The sequence below is a fragment of the Chiroxiphia lanceolata genome, chromosome Z, assembly GCF_009829145.1.
Source record: "Chiroxiphia lanceolata isolate bChiLan1 chromosome Z, bChiLan1.pri, whole genome shotgun sequence".
NCBI classification, from domain to species: domain Eukaryota; kingdom Metazoa; phylum Chordata; class Aves; order Passeriformes; family Pipridae; genus Chiroxiphia; species Chiroxiphia lanceolata.
In genome coordinates, this window is record NC_045671.1 from 44,948,827 (window position 1) to 44,970,005 (window position 21,179).

The 21,179-nt window shown below is 40.8% G+C and overlaps 1 protein-coding gene across 6 annotated transcripts in view; it reads left to right on the forward strand.

Moving 5' to 3' along the window:
* Window positions 1-5,073: 5,073 nt before the first annotated feature.
* Window positions 5,074-21,179, forward strand: part of EPB41L4A (erythrocyte membrane protein band 4.1 like 4A) — a 133,148-nt gene continuing 117,042 nt past the window's right edge. For 2 of the 6 annotated variants that reach the window (XM_032675281.1, XM_032675285.1), the window contains exon 1: window positions 5,074-5,375. In XM_032675281.1, coding sequence (XP_032531172.1) covers window positions 5,277-5,375 — 99 coding nt within the window. In that variant the 5' untranslated portion in view covers window positions 5,074-5,276. The remainder of the gene's footprint in view (window positions 5,376-21,179) is intronic. The other 4 variants (XM_032675287.1, XM_032675283.1, XM_032675284.1 and 1 more) reach the window with 3 other exon arrangements.

Genomic DNA, 21,179 nt, shown 5'->3' on the forward strand with positions numbered 1-21,179 from the left:
ATAAAACAGGATCATCTGGTTCTTCTTTGCATAGGGGTAACTTGTCAAAATATTGACGGACATTTTGTAAAACCACATCATACACAAAATTACATTCAATAAACAGTAGCTGAAACTAGGGTTTTTTTTCCTTTCTTTGATAAAAGTATACAGATTTTGCAGTTTCTAATTTTAGCTCTAGAGTTTACAATGAATATCCTGAAAGCTTTATTTTATATTTTTAGGTGGAGAAAGTATATTTAATTTCATGTTTTCTTTATTAAAAAAACTCAGAAAGTGAGAGATGCTTATTGTTTCCTTGGCTGTTAAGAGTGTGTTTGCAGTATTTCAATGTTTGCTCATTGTTTAATGAGCAAACAAAACCAAGAATGGATAGTCACTCAGTGCCATGTCAGTTAAGGGGACCTCAAGGTGTTTATTGCTATAGAATTAATAACACATTTAATCAGCTGTTCAAGTTTATTTTGGGGCCTGTGGTAGTTTGGGCTAGGCCTTCCTTGGTGACCAGTTTGTAATCAAGGAAGGGCCCAGATTTACCCAGTATTCCCTACGATTTTTACGTAAGCCAGGCTATAAGAAGAAAGGAGGAAAGGCCTTCGCTCTCTTTCCTTCCGGCGGCTTGGAGGTGCAGGTTCCCTGCTGTTGAGTCTGTCGGGTTGGGGAGCGAGGCCTGGTAAGGCCTTGTCGACCTTGGGAGGCGGAGGTTGCCAGTGATAGTTCCAGTGTGACTTTCTGTTGTCCCAAGGAGAGTAGTAAGATAGTTTTTTTTGCCAATTCTTTTAGTTGCTAGATCTTGGGTTACTGATTGGGATATATACATATTTTATTTTGGTTTTGTTCCTTTTCCCTTCCCCCTTCCCTTTCTCTTGTGAAATTGTATATATATTTCAATTGTATATAACTGTAACATAAGTGTAAATTTATTTATATATATATTGCTTTAGCTGTCTCTCTCTTGTTTTGGGTTTTCTTGGTTGTTTTTTCCCTCTTCTCCCTGAGGTTTGGGGGGACGACGACTTCTTGTGGTAAGGTTTGGAGACTTGGCAGGGAGCCAGCTTCAAACCATATCAGGGCCTCTTAAGTATTTTTGTTTCTTGGTTTCAGTGTTGGGTTTTGGGTTTTTTTTTGTGTGTTATCACTGCATTGTACATCTGAACTTTGGCCTTAACGTAATATTTCTTATAATTAAGTGGTCTTGACAGGCATGTCTTATTTTAGGGACTCTATAAATTTATTGTTACAGCAAATGTCAACATTTTTTAAGGAAATATAAAACTGATGAATATCTGAATAAATTTGTTTTTACAATCTTGTAATTTTCACCATGGATTCTAATGGTGCAGTGGACGCATACATGTCTAAAGTGTAGCAGTAACACAGAATCTAGAACAAATCCTTATATGATAGCATCCCTGAATGTGTTTTAAGTGAAGCCTTCATTAGTGAAGTGAGAAATGTGAATTCATGCACTGCTGTAACATACTCAAACTTTTGCCTCTGAGTGCTGTAAAATGCTATGTGGAAATGATTCTTGTTCCATTGCCTACTTTGCTCCTCTTTTTGGGTGGAAAATCCACAAGTAAGTAAAGGTCTTAATGGCATGTTGAACCTGTGGAGAACTCTCTGGGAGGACTGCAGACATTCAAGGGTAGTAGTGTATGGGCAGGTGGGCACATGTCAAACCAGAGCAGTGCAGTGCTGCTGAAGGAGTTGTATCTTATTTTTCCTGTAAAGACCTCAGATCCAATTGGATAATAATTATTGAACAATAATCTTGGTAAGATTCTTTTCTTTATTGAAAGATGCATTCAGGGCTATCCATGTAGCCCAGAGAGTATGTGCTGTTGCTTTCCGTTTTCATTTCAAGTTCCTTGCATTAAACCTCAGTGCTTTCATTAAACCTTCTGAGCACAGAACTGAGTCCAGGAGACTTGTCTTTACATGACAAGGAAGATGAAGAGGTTGCTTTGTACCTCTCTTTAACTCTTTACTCATTCCCTGCAAGCTCACATGCAGGCATCGCATCCCTACATATCAACAAAGAACAGTAATAGGGAAGCGATAGTCATAGCATCTAAGACAAGTCATCATGACTCTTGCTACATGATCAACTTCCTGGAAGTAAATGTTTGTGAACAAAACTGTGTAAAAACTAGGGAGAAACCAGATATGTCAACCTGTGTCCTTTGGACAGTCTAATTGCCTATATGCCAGAATATGGATATAGATCACTTCATATATAGGTGTCCTTGTGGTGCTCAGTGTCTTGTTCATACAACCTCACTGAAAATACTTGATTAAAGCTAAACTGGAACATTTTAATGAAGGTGTACTGCATCACAGAGGCTGCAGTGAGTTCTGCTGGGTACCTCATCAAACAGGCAATAGATAAAAATGCCTTTATGCCCTGGTCCTGTACTTACATGCCTGAGTTAAGCATATCCATAAATGTTTGTGTGATGACAGCTTATGTCAATGAGTTTTCCTTTGTGGTGCTTGACCTGTGCTTTTTCTTATAGAGCAAAGTAAAAAGGAGCTCAGTTTCCTAATGGATTTGGAAAAAAGATGACTGTTTTATGTTCCTTGCAAGTTGTGAGCTGGTCTGATACTTGAACTACTGAGGCAGGGCTGGTCTTGTGTAGTATGGAGCTCCAAGAAGAGCTTGGGCCCTACATTCTTGCCCTCTAATTGTTTTGCTTTCCTGAGTTTCTCAGGGCTCATACTGGTCCATAGTATAGATCTCATCCATTCCACCCACTCTTCCTCTGCTCCCCTGGCTAATTTCCTCAATTTTTTCATAGTTCACTATCCTTTCCCAGGTTTTCATCTCAAATGGCAGGTTCTGATACTGCTGCTTTATCAAGTGCCTAGCTGTTGGCAATAGCTGGTTAGGAGACAAGTCCATAAGTTAACAACTCCATGCTTTAAACACTGGCATCAATTCAACATGAGTGCATATTTTGTGTTTGCCCCATGGACCAATCAGCCAATGTGCAGCTGATCTTCAAAAAGAGAAATTCTCTTGGACATCTTATAAACAACATATAAGCAAGGCTAGTATTGATCCAACCTGATCGACTCTGGGATTGTGACTAAAGCCGTATGAACCTTTAAAAATCATAATTGAAGGTTTCAAAGCAGGTTATGAGTTCACTGAGCCCTCCCTCTCACTTAAATAATCAGTGATTTATACATATATAATGACTTCAACTGACTTATGGGGTAATTTATGTGGCAATGTGCATGATGTATGGATTTAAATAGACTAAAGACAGGGGAAAAGGAACCATCTGTTCTCTAGAAAACTGTCTGCTGTTTATTCAGCAGGGATTCAAGAACTGTTTGAAAAATGTGTTTAGAAAGCCATGAGTAAATTTTCCAAATTTCCCGTGCTGTCTGGATGACATTCTCATATATTGCCCAACAAACAAGGTTAGGAACTCAATTTTTTTAGCTTTTGCAAGTCATTATATTTCATAAGTTATTCAAAAGTCTTTATTTTTATGAACATATATAGTGGGTCTTCTCCTGATCTTCACAGTGCTCATGGAATACTGTTTTTGCAGATACAGAGATCCCAACACCCCACTGCCCAAGTTCAAACATGAAAATGAAAGTGGCATTTCTTGGGAGTTGCAGGGTTTTATTTAGGACAGGTATTTAAAAGCAGACTTACCTACATACCTAGAAGGGCTTGTCAACTGAGAAATCTCCTTCTGCCCTTCTCTTATGCAATATGAACAAGCTAACAATCATAAGAAAAACACTCCTGCATATTGTTAAATTTACACATGCAAACTTTGTACGTTCTTCAACAGGACGACTTATGCATGCAAACTTAAGCAAATGGGCAGGCACATGTGGGATCAGGGCTTAACTTTCTGCCTGAAAGGGAAAAATCATAGAATATAGATCGCACAGAGCCACAGAACATGCAGAGTTGGAAGGGGGCCATAAGCATCATCTTGTCCCTGCACAGGACTCTGCAGCACTGAAAATGCAGAGGTGGACTGGAGTGTGCTCCAGAAACCATAGACAGCAACTGTAGAGGCAGTTGCAAGTTTTTGGTGTTCTACTTTTTCTTTGTTAGCTGGGTTTTGATTTTGATTTTTATTCTTTTTTAATATTACAGGGCTGTTAGCTTGTAAATTGAACATACCTGTAGTAAGCTCAGTATTTAACACCACGGTGGAGAATAAACTTCCTGCCAAAAGGACCTTTAAAAGTCATCCTCTCCCGAACCTTCACGCATGACGTCTCCTGAAGCGCTCCCACGCCAACTACGGAGACAAAACCCTCTCCCAGACCTCCCAGACGCCCTCTGGGGAGCAGAGCCGGCCCAGCCCGCAGGGGTCAGTGCTGCCGCGGCCACCGGGAGGCGACGGGGCAGGAGCAAGGACCAGGGCCGGGACCATGGCTCCCGCCCCACTGGCTGAGCTCGAGGACAGGACAGCGAGGGTTCGGCCCCGCACTTGGAATGCGAGTGGGATGCCGAGGGATGTGGCGCGGTGCCGGGGGGGGGGCGCGGAGCAGTCCACGGGCGGCTCCTCGGGCTTGGCAGGTGCCGCTGCCGCTCCCCGTCCCAGAGCCGCCCCGCTCCTTCCCGGGGGCAGCCGTGCCCGGGGGGAACCGTGCCCGTGGCCGGCAGGAGGTGGCCGGCGGCTGCCCAGGCGCTGGGTCGCTCCCTGCTACTGGCGGCGCTCCCTTCCATACCTGCGCCCCCGACGGGGAGGAGGCGATCGGCCGCGGGCAACCGAGTGCCGCCAGCCCCGCTCTCCCCGGGCCCCGCCGCCGCCGCCCCGCAGGGTCCGCGGCCGGAGGTACCACGCTGGCCGGGCGGGGACCACCCCGCGCTCTCTCCGGGCTGCGGCGGCGGAGCGGCTCCCCCGGCGTCCGCTGCTCCACACAAAGAGGAGGCGCGGAAACATGCGTGGACGGGGCGGGGGACGGGGCGGGGGACGGGCCGGGTGGGCGGCTCGGCACCTCCCCGGGGCGGCAGCGACGGGAGAGCCGCCGTGACAGCCAGGCGCGGGCGCGGGCTGTGCCCCGGGATCCTTCCTAAAACAAGTAGCCGGTCTTTTCCACAGGGAGCGCCCGGCACCCCTGTCCAGCCTGTTCGGCGGGATGGCGGCGGGGCCGGGTTCTGCGCCCTAAGGAGCCGCCGGGTTCAATCGGCGGAGCCGAGCGCGGCCCAGACCCGGCTCAGCCCCGCTCCGTCGCCGCTCCAGGGTTCTCCTCGCCTCCCCGCCCCATCCCCCCCGGCCACCGCAGCAGGCATGGGCTGTTTCTGCGCGGTCCCGGAGGAATTTTACTGCGAAGTTTTGCTCCTGGACGAGTCCAAGCTGACCCTGACCACGCAGCAGCAGGGCATCAAGGTGAGGACGCCGGCGGTGCTGCAGAATGCAGTGCGGTGGAGCCTCCTGGGCAGGGCTCCCGTTCGGGGGCTGCCTACCGATTGCGCTTCGGGAGCCGGGAAGGGTGCGGCGGTGGGAAAACGGGGTTTCGAGGGCCGAAAAAGTAACGTCGTAACTTTCCTTACGGACAGATGAATTGGGGTGACGCGTGCCAGTGGGGCACGACGTGGCTTTTAGGGGGCTTTTACATCGAGATACTCATTTAAGCGAGCAGGTGCCGACCACCCCGCGGCACTCGGGACGCTCGCCACCACAGGTATTGTTCTGTACTTGCTACCAAGAAAAGAAGGCGAAGGCGGCTGTTGCGCGCCCAGGTTGAGTCACTCCCCGCTCCCTCTGCCCTGGGCTCCCTGCCGTGCCTGCCGCGCTGTCTACCGGGAGAGACCGGAGGCAGCGGAGCGGAGCGGGAGCCGCCCTCGGGGGTGGGCAGCAGCTCCCGAGCGGAGGGATGAAGGTCCAGCCGCGTCCCTATCCCGCTGTCCCGTTTCCCGACCGGTGGGAAAAGCTCTGGCTTTGCTACAGCGCGCTCGGCGCTGATGAACTCTTCAAAGTAGTCATCTGCCAAGCGCTAATGAGCCCTGACAGAGCATGTGAAAACTGAGATTTTTCTAAAGGCCCTTAACTTGGTCCTGTCTGGTTAAGCCTGATGACAGCAAATCGCATGTCTGAGACACTCGGAGCCCTTGTTCGAAATGCCGGTAACCGGAATTTATTAGCGACGTAAGAACGTCTTTTCGGTGTTCGATGAGAAAAAAAAAGAAAATGAAAGAAATAAGTTCTTCCAAAATTTATTGTTGGAAAGGAATCTTTCCAACTATATATCGGAATCATATTTATCAATTTTACCTGACTTCCGAAGAATAAAAGTCTGTATGTCTGTATGTTTTCAGCTTGCATGATTAAAGTTTGGTGAAGCAACTGGGGAAAGGAAAATATGAGGGAGGGTAGGGGGGGAGGGAGTTTACATTTATCAATGTATTTTTAACTGTAATCTGGGTTATTACCAGGTCTACATGTACTGAGAATTTTCAAGCTTTGCTGAATCAACTACTTGCAAATAGGCTCATCCATGGCAAATCCATGCTTAGCACAGAGAAGTAAGCAAATCACTGTGACGCTGGAATTCAGTACCTGTGTAGGGTCTATGAAGTCTAAGTTTAGACACTTCTGAAAAACCTTGCCTTTAGATGCACAGATGTGGGTATGTGTGGTATGCATGCATATATGCTTTTGGTACCAGTAAATATGCAGTTGCAGAAGAAGTATGTTAAAAAGTAATCTGTAAAGATAGTCCTCTGGCTAGTTTAAAGGTTAAAGCCTGAAAGCGAAGTGTTTGTACAGTGTCCAGTAAAAATTACTGTCCCATGGGAAAGAAAGGGTCTGAAGATGTGACTTCTTTTCAAGAATGTGTGACTTCCAGTGTTGGGAACTGTCTAGTTTAACATGAGAGTGTGGTTTTCTGCCATTCTTACTGTGATCTGAATGTGGTATAATGCTAAATATTTCATCCCTTCCACCTGCTGCTTCTCTGTCTTGGATCCAACCACAGAGAGTCATGGCCTCGGAACAGTATGAGGATCTGACAGGAGAAGTAGTAGTTTGTTAACGTTTTGGCATAGGCACTGGCACTGGACAGCACGGAACCTTAGGGAAAGGAGAATCTCCCTTTTTGTAGCAGCCTGTATTTTTTTTTTCCTGCTTTTTTCCCCAAGATTAAAGTTGTATAATGTGAAGCCACACCCCAGTGCTGTACCTCCACAAGCCTTTGAAAACCTAAAGAGAGGAACTGCATAGCTCTCTCCTAGTCAGTGATTTCCACCATTGTGTTCTTCCTTGCTTTTGTACTTGCGAAAGTGTTTGTGCAGCTGTGCGTGAAGAGCAGCACATGTCCAGCTTAAGGGTAACCACCGGTTTGCCTTACTGGGTCAGTCTTCAGCTGGATCAGTGCCCTAGTCCACTTCACAGGTGAAGGAGGGCAGAACTGGCTTTTTCAACTGAGTCCTGGCTTCTGTCATTTTAAACTGCTCAGGGAACGCTTGTTTGTTTTTTATTCTACAAATTTCCACAGAAATTACATTATTATTTCTTAGTAAAACAGGACATAAATTTTGTCATGTTCTGTCATTTGGCACTTTAACCTTGAAATATGAATGTTTTATTATAATTCTTTTGTCAACACATACACATCTAAATGCAGAGTCTTTTATTTTTAATTTTTTTTTTAATTGGAATGTCAACTTTGGCACCAGTATGTAGACTGTAAATGTTTTTATGTATTTTATTTTAAAACAAAGGTTTCCTTAGAACTTCAGATTCTGAATGTGATCTTTCTTTTGTCTTTTTCACTTCTAATTTCGTTTACAGCTACACAGAAAACAACAAATCTTGAACTATTACAGGAGCAGAGTTTTTAAATAGATATAGAGCAACTTTGTCCCCTTCTTTTTTCCCAGGCAGATGCATGTATGCTAGAAATAAAACCCACAGCTCAATAGCTATTTACTATCTATGTACTTACTGGATATTAGTGGATATAGTTTTATTTACTTTGAAGGGTGGAAGACTAAGCTCCGTGCCTGTAGGAGTCCTAGGCAAGTTTGTTTCTTCAGTGAATCCGAAATATGTCATGAAGTAGATACTTCTCTCCAAACTGCTGTAGAGTTTTGAAGATGCATTGCTTAGCTTGTGTAGTAGTTATTTCTGGCTTGCTATGCTTGACAGCAGCTATCCACATCAAAATATGAACTTTTTTACTTACAGTTTTATTAACAAATTCTTCATACTACAGTGGGCTTCAAATTGTGCTTTGTATTAAAACAATGAGAAAAGGTGATACAAGACTAAGACTTTGAGTGCAGTTTTGGGATACTTTTCTCTGTGGACTTCAAAGAGCTTGTTAGGGAAAGGAAAGGATTGGTTTTTTTCTGTGGGGAAGCTGAGATGCAAAGAAGTTGAGTGACTTCAAGGTTGTACAACAGGTCAGCCCTATTAGCCTGGTAGCTGACCAGTCTGCCACGGGCCATGCTGTCTGAGGGGCTTGTGATGATCCCTGATCATCATCCCCCAGATGAAACTGATTCTGCTGCTCATAGTTATTTTTGGTTTTGGTTTTTTTTTTTTTTTCTGTTTTCTCACTGTTACTAGTACTGTCTTTCTGTTGTCCCTTTATGTCTTCATGGTTTAAGGTTAGAGCACTGTTGTATGAAAATGTAGAAGCTGGCTTTCCAGCATAATAATTAGATAATCAGGAAAGGCCATCAGATGTCTCATAGTCTTAATTTTTATGTTTCCTTGTAGTACATCAGCAGACATATTTTGGAGAGTACAGATTTTGAGATAATAAAGTGATTGCAGTTGTAAATTCAAACAGTTTTGGAATGGAAGAGGCTACTCACCAGATTCTAGTACAGTTTGTTTAATTGAGGTATATGGCCTCAGACTGGGACGGCTTTTCCTCTTTAAAAGAATGTTCAAGTTTCCAAGTAAAAAATAGGTTTTTAACAGATTTTTGCTATAAATGTGGTAAGAAGCAGCTGCCAACTGAAAGATAACCACTCTTCTAGGACTGCTATTTTGACCTGTCTTCACCTAGATTAAACAATAACTTAGGCATTTTTATGGTACAGTACTACCTTCTAAGTAGTTATGGCTTATTTGTTGATGTCATGAGACCTCTGTAGTGTTTTGATATGATACCTCACTGGTGGATTGTGGGAATTACATATTTTGCCTCTGTTAAGAATTGGAGTAATTGTCCTCCCAGTAGTTTGGAGTGCGTTATTGCAAAAACTTGTTGGTGGAGCTTAAGGAAACCTCTGTGGGCCCTTAGAAAGTAATGCTATGAAACCTATTTGTGATCAGCTGTTTCAGAAAGAGTGGACATCCTGTAATGTGTATGTAACAGAAATTTAACACCCCTTTTCCCCCCCCCTTGAAACAGTGTTTAAGGCAATTATTAGTTTTCTTTTTCCTGCAGAAGATAAAAATATTGTGAATCTTCTCTGTTTTTTGTTTGCATCTCTTTGGTTGGAAGAAAGATCTCAAAAAAATATTGGCTACTTCTCCAGGGAAGAAGCTCTCTAATTAGTCTTAAGCCATCTGGTCACTGCACTTTTGAAGTATTCCTTGAAATTTCTCTCTAAGCACTGTTTTTATGTCCTGTTTAGATTGACATGTGTAATGGACCAACAGCAATATTTCATTAGAAAAGTGAATAGAAAAGATACAGTAGTTCTTCCTGGAAGACTCTGTTTACAGTGTGTTAGTTTATTAGGTATTACACTTTAATAGTGATATTCTGGCCACCATACCACTTACCTGGTATGTTAAAGTGTTAACTGGTCATCATCATGGCTGGGCTTCGCAAACGAAGATTTGAGGAGGGCTCTACCCACATTTGTTACAAGCGCGCTGGTGGCTAAAAAGTTAACTGGTACTTCTGTGATATACAAGGTTTTCTGACCCTCCATATGTAGCCCTCTATAAAGGGTTGCATTTTGTGGTTTGTAAGCTACGCCTATGGGTTGAAACTCTGTGTAAGATACTCCGTCTCCAATGAAAGTGGGTGGTTTTTATCTGGGAAATAACCAGACAGATTTTTCCTTATGATGATTCACTGAGAATTTAATAAAATTAGATCCAAATATCTAAAAGCAGGCTTCACCATCTCAAAATGGTTTAAAAAATACCCCTCCTGCTTCAAAAAAACCCCCTCAAACCTGAAATAGTGAGTGAATGATGTTGGGAACTGTGTTAAATGATTGGATATGTAAAAAACATGAATGAGTTCATCAAAATATGATAGATGTTTTAAAGGTATTTATGGAATAATTGACAATATGATTCAATGTGTGAAATAGATAAATGTACCAATTCTTAGAAAGTTTTCTGGGGATTGTTCTTTTTTTTTCTTTTTTTTTTTTCCTCCCGATTCTTCACTGAAGCTGAGCAGTTTCAGGCTTCATGTCTTCAAAATATAGTAAATACAGAAAATGTGGGGTGCACTTTTGGATCAAGCTAATTTAGCTCTAGGGACACCAAGGAATCAATGTGGGAATGGTAGGGTCCTATTTTTTTTAAACCTTTTGAAAATGCTTAATGAATGCACTTTTCAACAGGAAATAGAATACTATGAATAGAAAGTTCTTACATTGTGTTAATTATTTTAATTGAGAGTTGGCATTAAAAGCCAAATTCACATTTGCTGTGTGAATATATAATGTATTCTTTGTGGAAGTGATTTCTGCTGCTTTATTCTTCTACGTTTTACTAAAAAAAGCATAATTAAGAAGTTTTCTTAATTATGTAGTTACACTACTTCAGAAATCTTAAAAATCTTTTTAGTGGTAGATTGCAGTTGCTTTCCATCTGCGGTAATTTATCACTGACAGTAATTACTAAACCTTAATATGAAAGTTCAAGCATGTTTAATCATATCTTTCCTTTGCCCACTTTGGTATTGATTAATAAATACTTTCAAGGCAGATTCTTCTAGATTTTCAAAATATTGCTTTGAAAAGAATAGTTAATAAAAAGTGAATTGATTAAAAGGACACAATCTAAACCTTGCTCAGCCTTGTAATTTGTTTTCTTTATAAAACAAGAGTTTTCTGTTATGTGTACAGATTTTGCATAGCAGCAGGAAAACTAAACAGATAATATCAAGTTCCAAGTGTAAATAAGTACATATTTTCTTCTTTAATATTATAGATATGGTGCATATAAGGATTGCCTGTAACAAAACCAGAAAAAAAATGTTAACAAAATGTAAATTATGGATAGCATGTAGCCCTTCAATATCAGAAGGGTGCTATTCTTACTTAAATTTCCATTATGGGTATAAAATAGTCATCTGATTGCACACTGAGCACCAGATGGTGCATGTGAAATTTTGCACTATTTCAGTCCTCTGAAAATGGACTGAAATAGTGCACAATTCTAGTTTTAAAACAGTGAAAGGAACAAAAAACCCATAAACCTTGCTATTAGCTGTTCCTCAAGAATTACTGTCACATATTTGAAATAGATTACTAATTTTACCAGTAACTTTACAGATGAGACCAGCAATTTTGAATACCCTATGGAATAATCATAAAATAAACGAACATTGAGTGGGTGTACTTGACTGAATTAATGAAACCAGCATGACAACAAGAAGGAAATCCATTAACTTCCAAATAAAGTTACCTCTTAGTCAACCTGAAGTTTGGACAATACTATTGTCGGAGGAGTCTTTTTTTTTTTGTTTCATTGAGCAATGATTTTTGCTGGTTTCATTGAGCAATAATTTCATAATCAGGGCAAATGTAAGCTGTGTGAGGCAGGTTTGTTATTAAGCAGTTTTGGATTTCTGCAACTTGGGATTTCTTGAACATTACTTAGATTAGATTATTTAGTGTAGTTAAATAGTATTAGTATAGTTTATTAAAATTCTAATCTAAAAATCAACTGCAGTATTGCAACCCTTTCCCTCGAGAAGGAATACTGCTAAAAATTATCCCAGAATATGAGGGGAACTCTTGAAGAGACTGAATAATTTGAAGGGTGCTTCAGAAAGAGGATTTCATCAAAAGCTATAATTTTATGTCACTTTATGCTGTAAAATATGTGTTGTGAAGATGATACTGGACACATATGAGAAAACAAGAAATTATGTATTGGTCATGTTGCATCATTATTAATATCTGTATTTTTGGTACAAAGATGAGAGATTACTTGCCAGTTTTTTTTTTTTTTTTTTTTCTTTAATGATTTATTTGTAAATTCTTTTTTTTTTTAATTTATTTGCCTCAAGGGATTTAATTTTCTAATGCTAGAACAGCTATATTAGATGCATTTTATTCACAACTGAGATGTTTGCAAGTGAATAATTATATCTGCACAGAATTTTGCAGATAGCATTTTTAGTACACATTTTAGATCCTGCCTTTTTGATCAGATCTTGTGCTTGCTGCACACCAATTTAATTTCACAGTTTAAAATGAAGGTTGTCATTTCAGTGTTGACTGTGCTTTTGTTCCCATTTCTTCCGTTGCATCCTGAGTTTTGGACGGTTGAACACTGTAGGCACTAAGGTCAAAGGGACATGCTTGAGGTCAACCCATGCTATTATTTAGAAGTGGAAAACCAATAGAAACATTGCAAAATGAGAGCTCTGCTCCTTTGGTTTTGCTGCAGCATTAAGAGGGGAAGTCTTGCCAAGTGGGAAATATGCTTTATCTGTGATACAAGGCTGCTTTCCTTGGTTTGTGACCACAAATACTGATTTCTTAAAAGCAAAAATTCCAGTATCATCCTAAACATACCATATCTTATTTTGCCTGTTGTCCCAGTGGTCAGAAGTGGACTGCTTAGTGATGCTTTTAGAGGCAAATGTAAGAAAGTGGGTCAGGAAGGTCCAGTCTAAGGTGTGTCAGGGAACACAGGCAACAGTAATCTCACAACCAGTAAATTTCACTGTTGATGTGAAGGAAGGAAAAGAAAAACAGTAGCATTGGGGAGGTTAGAAATCAAGAGAGAGAAAGAGAGAGAGAGAGAAAGAGAGAGAGGGTTGAGAATATGAATGGGAGAGGAAAATAAATGCTGTGATGACAAGAGAAGAGACCCTTTGTGAATGGTAATTCTAGTAGTACCTTTCCAGAGTCAGAAAAAAGACTCCTCAGAAGTTTCTTTGAATTGATAGTACAAATCATCTTTGTTGAAAGTAACAACCAAAATGTAATATACCCATGTAGGCATTTCTGATCATTTTGCATGGAAATCTTTAGTAAGATGAATGCATCATTAACATATTGTGCTAGGAATGTTATGTTAAAACTTGTTTGTTAGAAGTCTTAGAGGTTTATAAGGATTCCTTTTTAGGAAGTCCTTCTTTCTCCTTGTCACTCATTATTTTTTTCAAAATTCTGTCTTGGTATGAGGGAAGAGCTTACAGGTGGCAAACCCTCCCTCCTGTCAGGTATTTGTATTAGTTATGATTAATAAGTGGAATCCTTCTTAAATCTGAGTGCTCCTGCTTACACTTAAAATAAATAATACAGTCAATATAATAATGAACAGTTACTAATGTGAGGAAAAGGGGCTCTAATTTGTGTGGTTCATGTACTTATTGATTTGTCAATATTCACATTTTAAACTTTGCAGCGTTACAAATGGCTCTCCATAAGGTAGACAAGAAGACACTCTGTCTTCCTGTAGTTCTTGAAGTCGACATGGGTAAAATCTGTATGTGGTTGAGTGAGCCACATTGGTAATAAATGGCTCAGCACTTTACTGCCTTTCCTGTGTTCTCAGAAAATGAGAACTGAATGCACTGAGGGATAAGTTCTCTGTCTGTGTGAGATGGGATGCCTTTCAGTAATGGAAAAGGACGGTCTTCCATATCTGAATTGCATGAAAAGTGCAATTCAGAAGGCAGAAAATGGCAGTTTTCCAATGTAATTAGTGGTAAAATTTGTCATGACTACTAATGTATGCAAGCACATGCTTTAACACTTTGCAGATCTAAAGGCACTTGATCATCATGTAGGATTGAGCTAGAAGAAAGATCTTCCAGATAAAAAACACTGGACCTGGTTTTTGTTTTCCACACACTATATATTTCACTGAAGGTTCTCATTTATATCTAAGAATATGTTATTTGTAGTATTACAAAAATATTTTCTATCTATAGTAATACGCTTGTCATTTATTAAATATTAAATATCTAGTTTATTTTATATTAATCTTTTAAATACATTAGGTATTTAGCTTTTAAATAGGTTGTGTTTCATCAGTTTTATTCAGTTTCTCAGTGTCACAGTGTAAAAAAATTGTGACAAACTTCTTGCCTACTTGTGGATGAATGGTGGCTGGAAGGAATGTTAAGGGGCTTAGGTATTTCTCCCCTCACAGTACCAGAGCAAGAGTTGTCTTTATAAGGGACTACATTCAGATTCATAAGGGAAAATAAAATTTTTTTTAATACCGTTTGTGAGTACCACAGGAAACTGGTGAAAATAGCAACTCGGAATTACAAAAATGAGGAAGAATACTTATGAGGAGAAATGAGGAGATTAATGAGGAGTGAGTTTAGCACCGACTTGCAACTTGAAGCAAATGATTAGATATCCCTTCTGAAAAGCAGTAATCTTAGAGTACTAGTATGACATGTAACATGAAAGCAGATTCTGCATATCCTCCTATTGAGGACATCATAAACTGTCTTCCAAATTCTCTGTTGTTAGCCAACACTAAATACAGAAGAATGCTGCATCAGGCCTTGCGTCTGCTCTGTTTTGGTGATGTTACCTGTTTGCTGTGGTACAGAAGATGGCTATTGTTTATAAATTAGTGTAATCTCATCAAGGCTGTTGAAGGGAAAGGAAGTCCCGTGTCAGAACCAAATGGGACTGGAAGGCCATGACTACCACTGGTTTTTCAGTATTTGTTCCCACTGAGGAACTGTCAGATTCTTGTTCCCTGTAGTTTCCTGTGGCTGCGCCTGTACTGTCTGGGAAGACAATGTGAGAAAGTGCAAGGGGCCCATGGCATCCTTGACTGAGTGGAGCAGCCTGACATAGCCCAGACCTCCCCCTCAGGGGTTCTTTCAAGTCTGCTTCAGGCTGACAGGCAATCTTTTGTCTGTATGGTTGGTTTGTTTATCCAATATGCCAGAACAAAAGAAAGCTGAGCCTCAGACCATCCTAATTCTGAGTGTCATAGCATGACTGTAAGGGGTGAGTGATATGTATCGAGGTGCCTTGAAGAGGACCATGCAGCAAGTGATCCTGACAGCTGTGCATGGATCTCCTTTCAGAGGAAATTAGGACACCTTAGAAGGGATCATAGGAGAGAAGTAGCTTAAGTTCAGTAGTGGTGATCAGGAGAAAATAGTCCAGGGCAGATGAAGGAGAGATGCAAATTGACGGCATGGTTATACTACAAAAAACTTTCTTGTATTGCCATTTCCTTTGTGAATGGAGGGAAGAAAGCCACAATGCCTTGTAGTGGAACATTTTGAAGAGGTTTGGGAATATCCTGACTTGCCCTTAGCTTTTCAGGTTTAATTTACATTGGCTGCTTTGGCTAGGGGAGGAGGGACTGGGCTTAAAGGTGTTTTTAATAATGTTTTCAGGATGGAATAAAGCTCTTAAGTTCAAAACATCAAATATTTTTCCTCTGTTTTGAAGTGATGTGAGATTATTCAGCCATATTCTTCCCCCTGTTCCTTTTTTCTCTTAAGATCCTTCAGCAGGACTCAGATGTTCCAAAACATGTGCCCACAGGCCTTTTTTTTTTGTGTATAAGTTGTCTGGACCCTTCAGTTCTCTTTTCAGTGCTTGTGTTCTTCGCCTGCAACAAACCAATCTCTAAGGCAGTGAGAATCTTCCTTGGAAATAAATGCTTTTGCTATTCTTCAAGGGTACTGCATTTATTCTGGATTATTTTGAGTAGTCTTTTGTTCTTCTGTGCTTAGGGTTGACAAACTATAGGGCCTTTAAAATTGCCTCTACAAACTGCCTTTATCCAAAAATAGGGACTATTCCCTGCTCTCTCAGTACTACAGATTGATATGGATGAGATTTATTAAGAAAATGTTCTTGGCCTTGTGGTGCCTTCATCTATGGCTCCAGTGTCCCTGGCTGTTCCTGCAAAAGCCAATTCTTTTCCTCAGGCATCCAATTAGTAATAATGTTTCTTTTTTCCCTGTGTAAGCAATAGTGAGTAACTAAGGTCTTTCCCTAATTTAGGAATACTTGAAATTGTGTCCCTGGTTTCAGTTCCGGTGAAGACAGTAGGTATTTTGGTGTGCTTTGGCACAAACTTCAAGAGGAGACAAACTGAACCCAATTTTTCTGCAAGCAGAAATTAGAAAATGGAAATTTACTGAAAATAAAATATGTTAGATCTTGTACAAAGGTGTTAGATGCTGTTAATATAAAATAAAAATAAATTTTCTGTATTTTTAAAATAAGTAAAACATTTTTTGTAGTCATCCTTGGCCTTTCATCAGCATTCAGGTCTTGAGTTTGACTGTTTAGAGCATGAAAGTGTTTGCTGTTTTTATGATTTATTCTGTTTTCATGTTTTCGATCATTTATTCTGTTTCTTCTGAAAAAAATCTGCTATGGAAACAGGTTTTATAAACTGTCTTCTGAAGTCTTTGTCTAAAGACAAACTGCAATGCAAACTGTGTTTATTTATAATGTCTGCTCCTTTGTAAATAGGTAGAAGAAAAGTCAGAATGGATGATCAGAAAAGTATTAGCTTTATTTTTGGTATTGTGTATGTCTGTACAGAAATTGGAGGGGTCTTGGTGAAATTAAGATATTTGGGGAGAGGAATCTATAAAATGTCAAAAGTAAAGAAGTTCTTCAGTACTTTTGTTGATGTAGTTGTAAATCTTTCTTTGCAGTGTTTGTGTTTTTGTAAAAGCTGAAAATTTTTTGCCTGTAGCATGCAGAAGCTCCAGAAGTAGGCAGAAGTCCTGGAGGAAACCATGCTTCTCACTTGACATACTCTGTTGAGAGGAAGTTTGATGGGGAGGGAAATAGCACACTTTCATTGAGTTACCTGAAAATCAATCAAAACCAGCCTTTTGTTATAGACATGTTTCCTTTTTTTTCTCCTGCTTTGTATCTGAGCTCATAACATTTTTCATTTTCTTGATTTTTAGTTATTTATTAATCTTAATTTTCATTTTTGTCCATGAGTATTATAAAGGTCAGGGTTGAAACTTTGCAGCAGGGCAACATACAGAAATACTTTTATTGCTGTATGTGGCATACACATAATGTATTTCCTCCAAGAATATTAATCCAGAACTTTTAATAAACAGATAATGCCCCCAAAGAAAATTCAAAATCGAAAGGGTAAATGAATTTTTCTTTAGTAATGTGTGTTGTCTTGATGAGAGTTCAAACCAGCCCAGTTTTTACATGCCTGCTCTACTGAGGTTTAAGCATGCACTTGAAAAGTCACAAAAATACAAGTCGGTGTTCATTGCTGCTTTCACATGTCTTTGAAAGTTATATAAATGTGTGCTGTGCCCATCTTCATGCTCAACTTGAGGTGATTATACTGAGTGTATGTTTGTATCTAATCCACCAGTGGATTGTTGTAATTCTGTTGAGAGTGGTGGAGTTCCTTCTGCCTTTGCCTACAGTGGATTAAACGTTCTTCATCTTAATGTGCATTTAATATGCATTTTTTTTCTGCATAATGTAACCACATAGAGCAGATGGACTTAATATTATTATCTATAAGATGAAGAGCATCTAACAGGATGGCTCTTATTTTTCAAGCTTGCTCTCATTCATATTCCTTTTCTTACATACAGAGGGAATTCGGGGCAAGAAAAATCACTTGAACTTGAAGAAAAGAAGTGTAATTGAATTTTGAACATTGATTTCCGAGTGTACAAAAAAATGAAGTGAAAGAATGTATTCAAGCAGTATAGGAGGCAGCAGAGTGTACAGTGCCTTTAAGAAGCAGGTGTTTGCTGTGAAGTTCACTGTGCATACAAATGTGCTGGCATTTTGAAGTTGGTTAGGAACAGGAAACCTGACCGGCCTGATACAGGCTCTTTCTATTCAGTACAGGCTTGCAAAAAGGGGAAAAAAAATAATGCAGGGAAAAGCATGGGTTTTGTTAGCTCTTCAAAATCTGAAGCGTGAGGGAGAAACCAGAAGTACGATCTAAAGGAAATTGCAGTAGTTGTTGTTTTAAATGTACACAAAACAAGCCTTGCTCTCTGTCTGGAGCACTAGCCATTTTCAATCTGAAAGGAGGAACTAAACATTTAATTAAACAATGCCTTTGACTCTATTAGTTTATGCTCCAGCATTCACAGTACATATAGATTTAGGTTATTCTTCAATATAAGCTGTTTCCTCCCAAATAACATCTGGGCTGGAGTCTTCATAGACTGACACATTGTAGTTGTGGTAGCACTTGCGTGCACTGATAAAACATCAAAATGCTTCACAATCAGCCAAGGCGGAAGCAGGTCCTGCCTCAAAGATCTGGTCTAGGGCTGCGGCAATACACGAGTGAGCAAATTGGCACGTGTGGAATGGGAGCAGGGTACGATGGAGGAGAAAAAAGGCCAAGTTGTCAATTCAGGTGTGGTGGAGGGAAAAAAGTTTTCCCCCTGGAGTTAAAAAAATGGTAACCCCTGAGGGGGTGGTATCCCTTGGGGTTGAGCCAGTCAGCGCTCCTGCAAAATATAAACATATCACAACCAGACCGGAAAAGAAGGATGTTGTAGTTGTTGGAAAAGAAGTGGCCATGTTCTGAAGCCATGAGGAGAGGGGTCTGGAGCCCCGTTGGGGGCTAGGCCCCCCCCCCAGCCCCGGCTGGGGGGCTACAGAAACTTGGAACAGTGTTAGACTGGGCCAGGTATCTGTAGCTAAGAGTTGGGGGAGGTTTCTCCACTGTGAGCAGCAGGAACAGCAGCAGAGACAGCAGTGAACCAAGAAACTATAGCTGAAAGCCAAGAGATAAGAAAAGCAGCAGAGGCGGCTTACAGCCAAGCAAGAAGACACAGAGATGTCTAATGAAGAGAGAGGCAGAGCAGGACTAAGCTCTACACAGAGTTTTGGGGTAAGAACTGAACCAGACCCCCCAAGACCCTTGGAGATCCCTCCTAGATAGGAGGGGTGGTGGACTCCTACTGGATGGAAGTCCTAAAATGCAACATGCAGCACTGGAGAGAGAGGAGCTGAAAAGCTCAGAGACGTCCCGGAGTTGGACCGGGACGACCAGACGGAATGCAGAGGGGGTGATCTTGGCCCCCCCTGCTACTGCCAAGCTGGCAGTTTTGAGACAGAGCACAGGAGCTCTTGTAGAACTCTTGAGGCAAAGACTTTTAACTGAAAGCTGCCCGAGACGTTCTGACTCAGAGGTAAATCCCCCGAGGAAGGGACTTTCACGAAGATGCCCCTGCACTTTGTGATGTGCCCGTGGTTAAGCGAGTTTTGTCCCTGCTGGCAGTCCATGGGTGAGACCTTTGTTTGGAGTCCAAGGGCTGAGAGGGAGAGAGGAGACCTCCCTTGTGTGTATTAGAAAGAGATCCAGTTACAATGATCCAGCTACAGCTGCTGCATGAAAGAAGAGACACTGCTGCCCTGAGAGTGGAAAGGATCTTTCCTTTTCCCTTCTGGACTTTTATTGGAGGGAGAAGAGATTGATCCATTGTAAATACTGATTTATCATAGGAGAGAAAGTTAAGATTATGTATGTACTGTATTATAATATTTATTTGTATAGTGATTGTAATATAATTCCCTTCCCCCCCATACTGAGTCTTGTGTTGTGTCTGGAAAACCCATCCCACACTGGGTTGAGATGTGGGAGGGGGGGCTTGGACTCGGGAATTGGATTTTGGGGGTCTCAAACTACCACATCAGGGAATATTGTCTCAAGGGGCAGAATAGCAGATTAGTCTGGTGTTGTTGCCCTCATAGTAAAAATTTGCAGAATTTTGCTGGGAGAAAATTTCACTAGACATCTGCCACAAATAAGAAGTGTATTATATAGGTAGCTTTCCAGTTCTTGCATAACATTTTGTTTAAGGATGTTCTGGTTTTGTTGCAAAAAAATTATAAAGGCAAACCAGCATGGAAACAGTGTATATCAATACAAATAGTTCTGTACTTTGCAGCTTAACTTTTCCTTGATGCGAATAATAATAGGGTTAATTAATAGGTTAGCATTAGCAGCTTGACCACGGTTGCCTGGGGCAGGTGGGGAGGGAGGCACACTGTTACTTCCAGGAGCAGTGTGAATTGGAGGAGGTTTCTAGGCAAGCCTGAAAATTTTCATCATCTCTAACACAAAGCTACAATGGCAGCTCATCTGACAAGGCCTAGCAGGTAGTACTTAATTTTGCATTAAATACTGACCTTATCAAAGGTCAGAACCCACAATCTATCAAATCTGTTTGATCATCCCATGAGGTCTGCCAGTCCACTGAACCCCCAAACCTCAAGATTTTCTCTATATGCAAAAGTTGTCTTTAACTGCATCTGCTTTCATAGGGAAAATAAGATGCAATCCACCTGTTGAGCCTGTATTTTTAATAAATAAACAATCCCAGATAACTGTATTAATAAATTGCATTAATAAATGTGGATTTAACAGGTTTAGGGAACAACTGCTGCTGAAATGTTTGCCTCTAAGCAAATACTGCAGTTCTTCATATAGGAAGATAGTAAAACTGTATTTCAAAAGGGAAGTTTGTCTGTCATAGAGTCATTTATGTAGAGACATGGAGCTGAAAGTTCTGTGATTGAGGTAGGTGTGTTACCCTATCTGAAATTAAGTTTTCCAGAGGGACTGCAGTATCTAAAGATTTTACTTGCACATAGTATTTGTGGGCTCTGCTGATTCTTATGAGTTTCTCTGGAAAGGTTTAGGCATGTGGTCAAGCTGGTAAGTGTTCAGTCTGGTAGCTGTCCATATCCATGAATAGCAAATATTTAGTAATTCGGTTTATTTTAGATTGCAATAAGAGGATTTAGTTGCATTACCTTTCATTTGCTGTCAGCTAAGAGCCTTCAGAGTTTGTGGCAGTGGTAGTTCAGCTCACATAAGTATCTTGAAGGGACTGATTTCTCTGAAAGGCTTCAAACCTGCAATGCTACAGCCTGATTCTTATAGTTAATTGCATTTTGGTGTTTTTGTCAATGCAAATACTTGAATTTCTTTCATGCTTTCATTTAAAATAACTTAAACTTTCTGTTGTCATGGTTGCAGAGAGGAACTCAAAAGCGTGAACCCTGC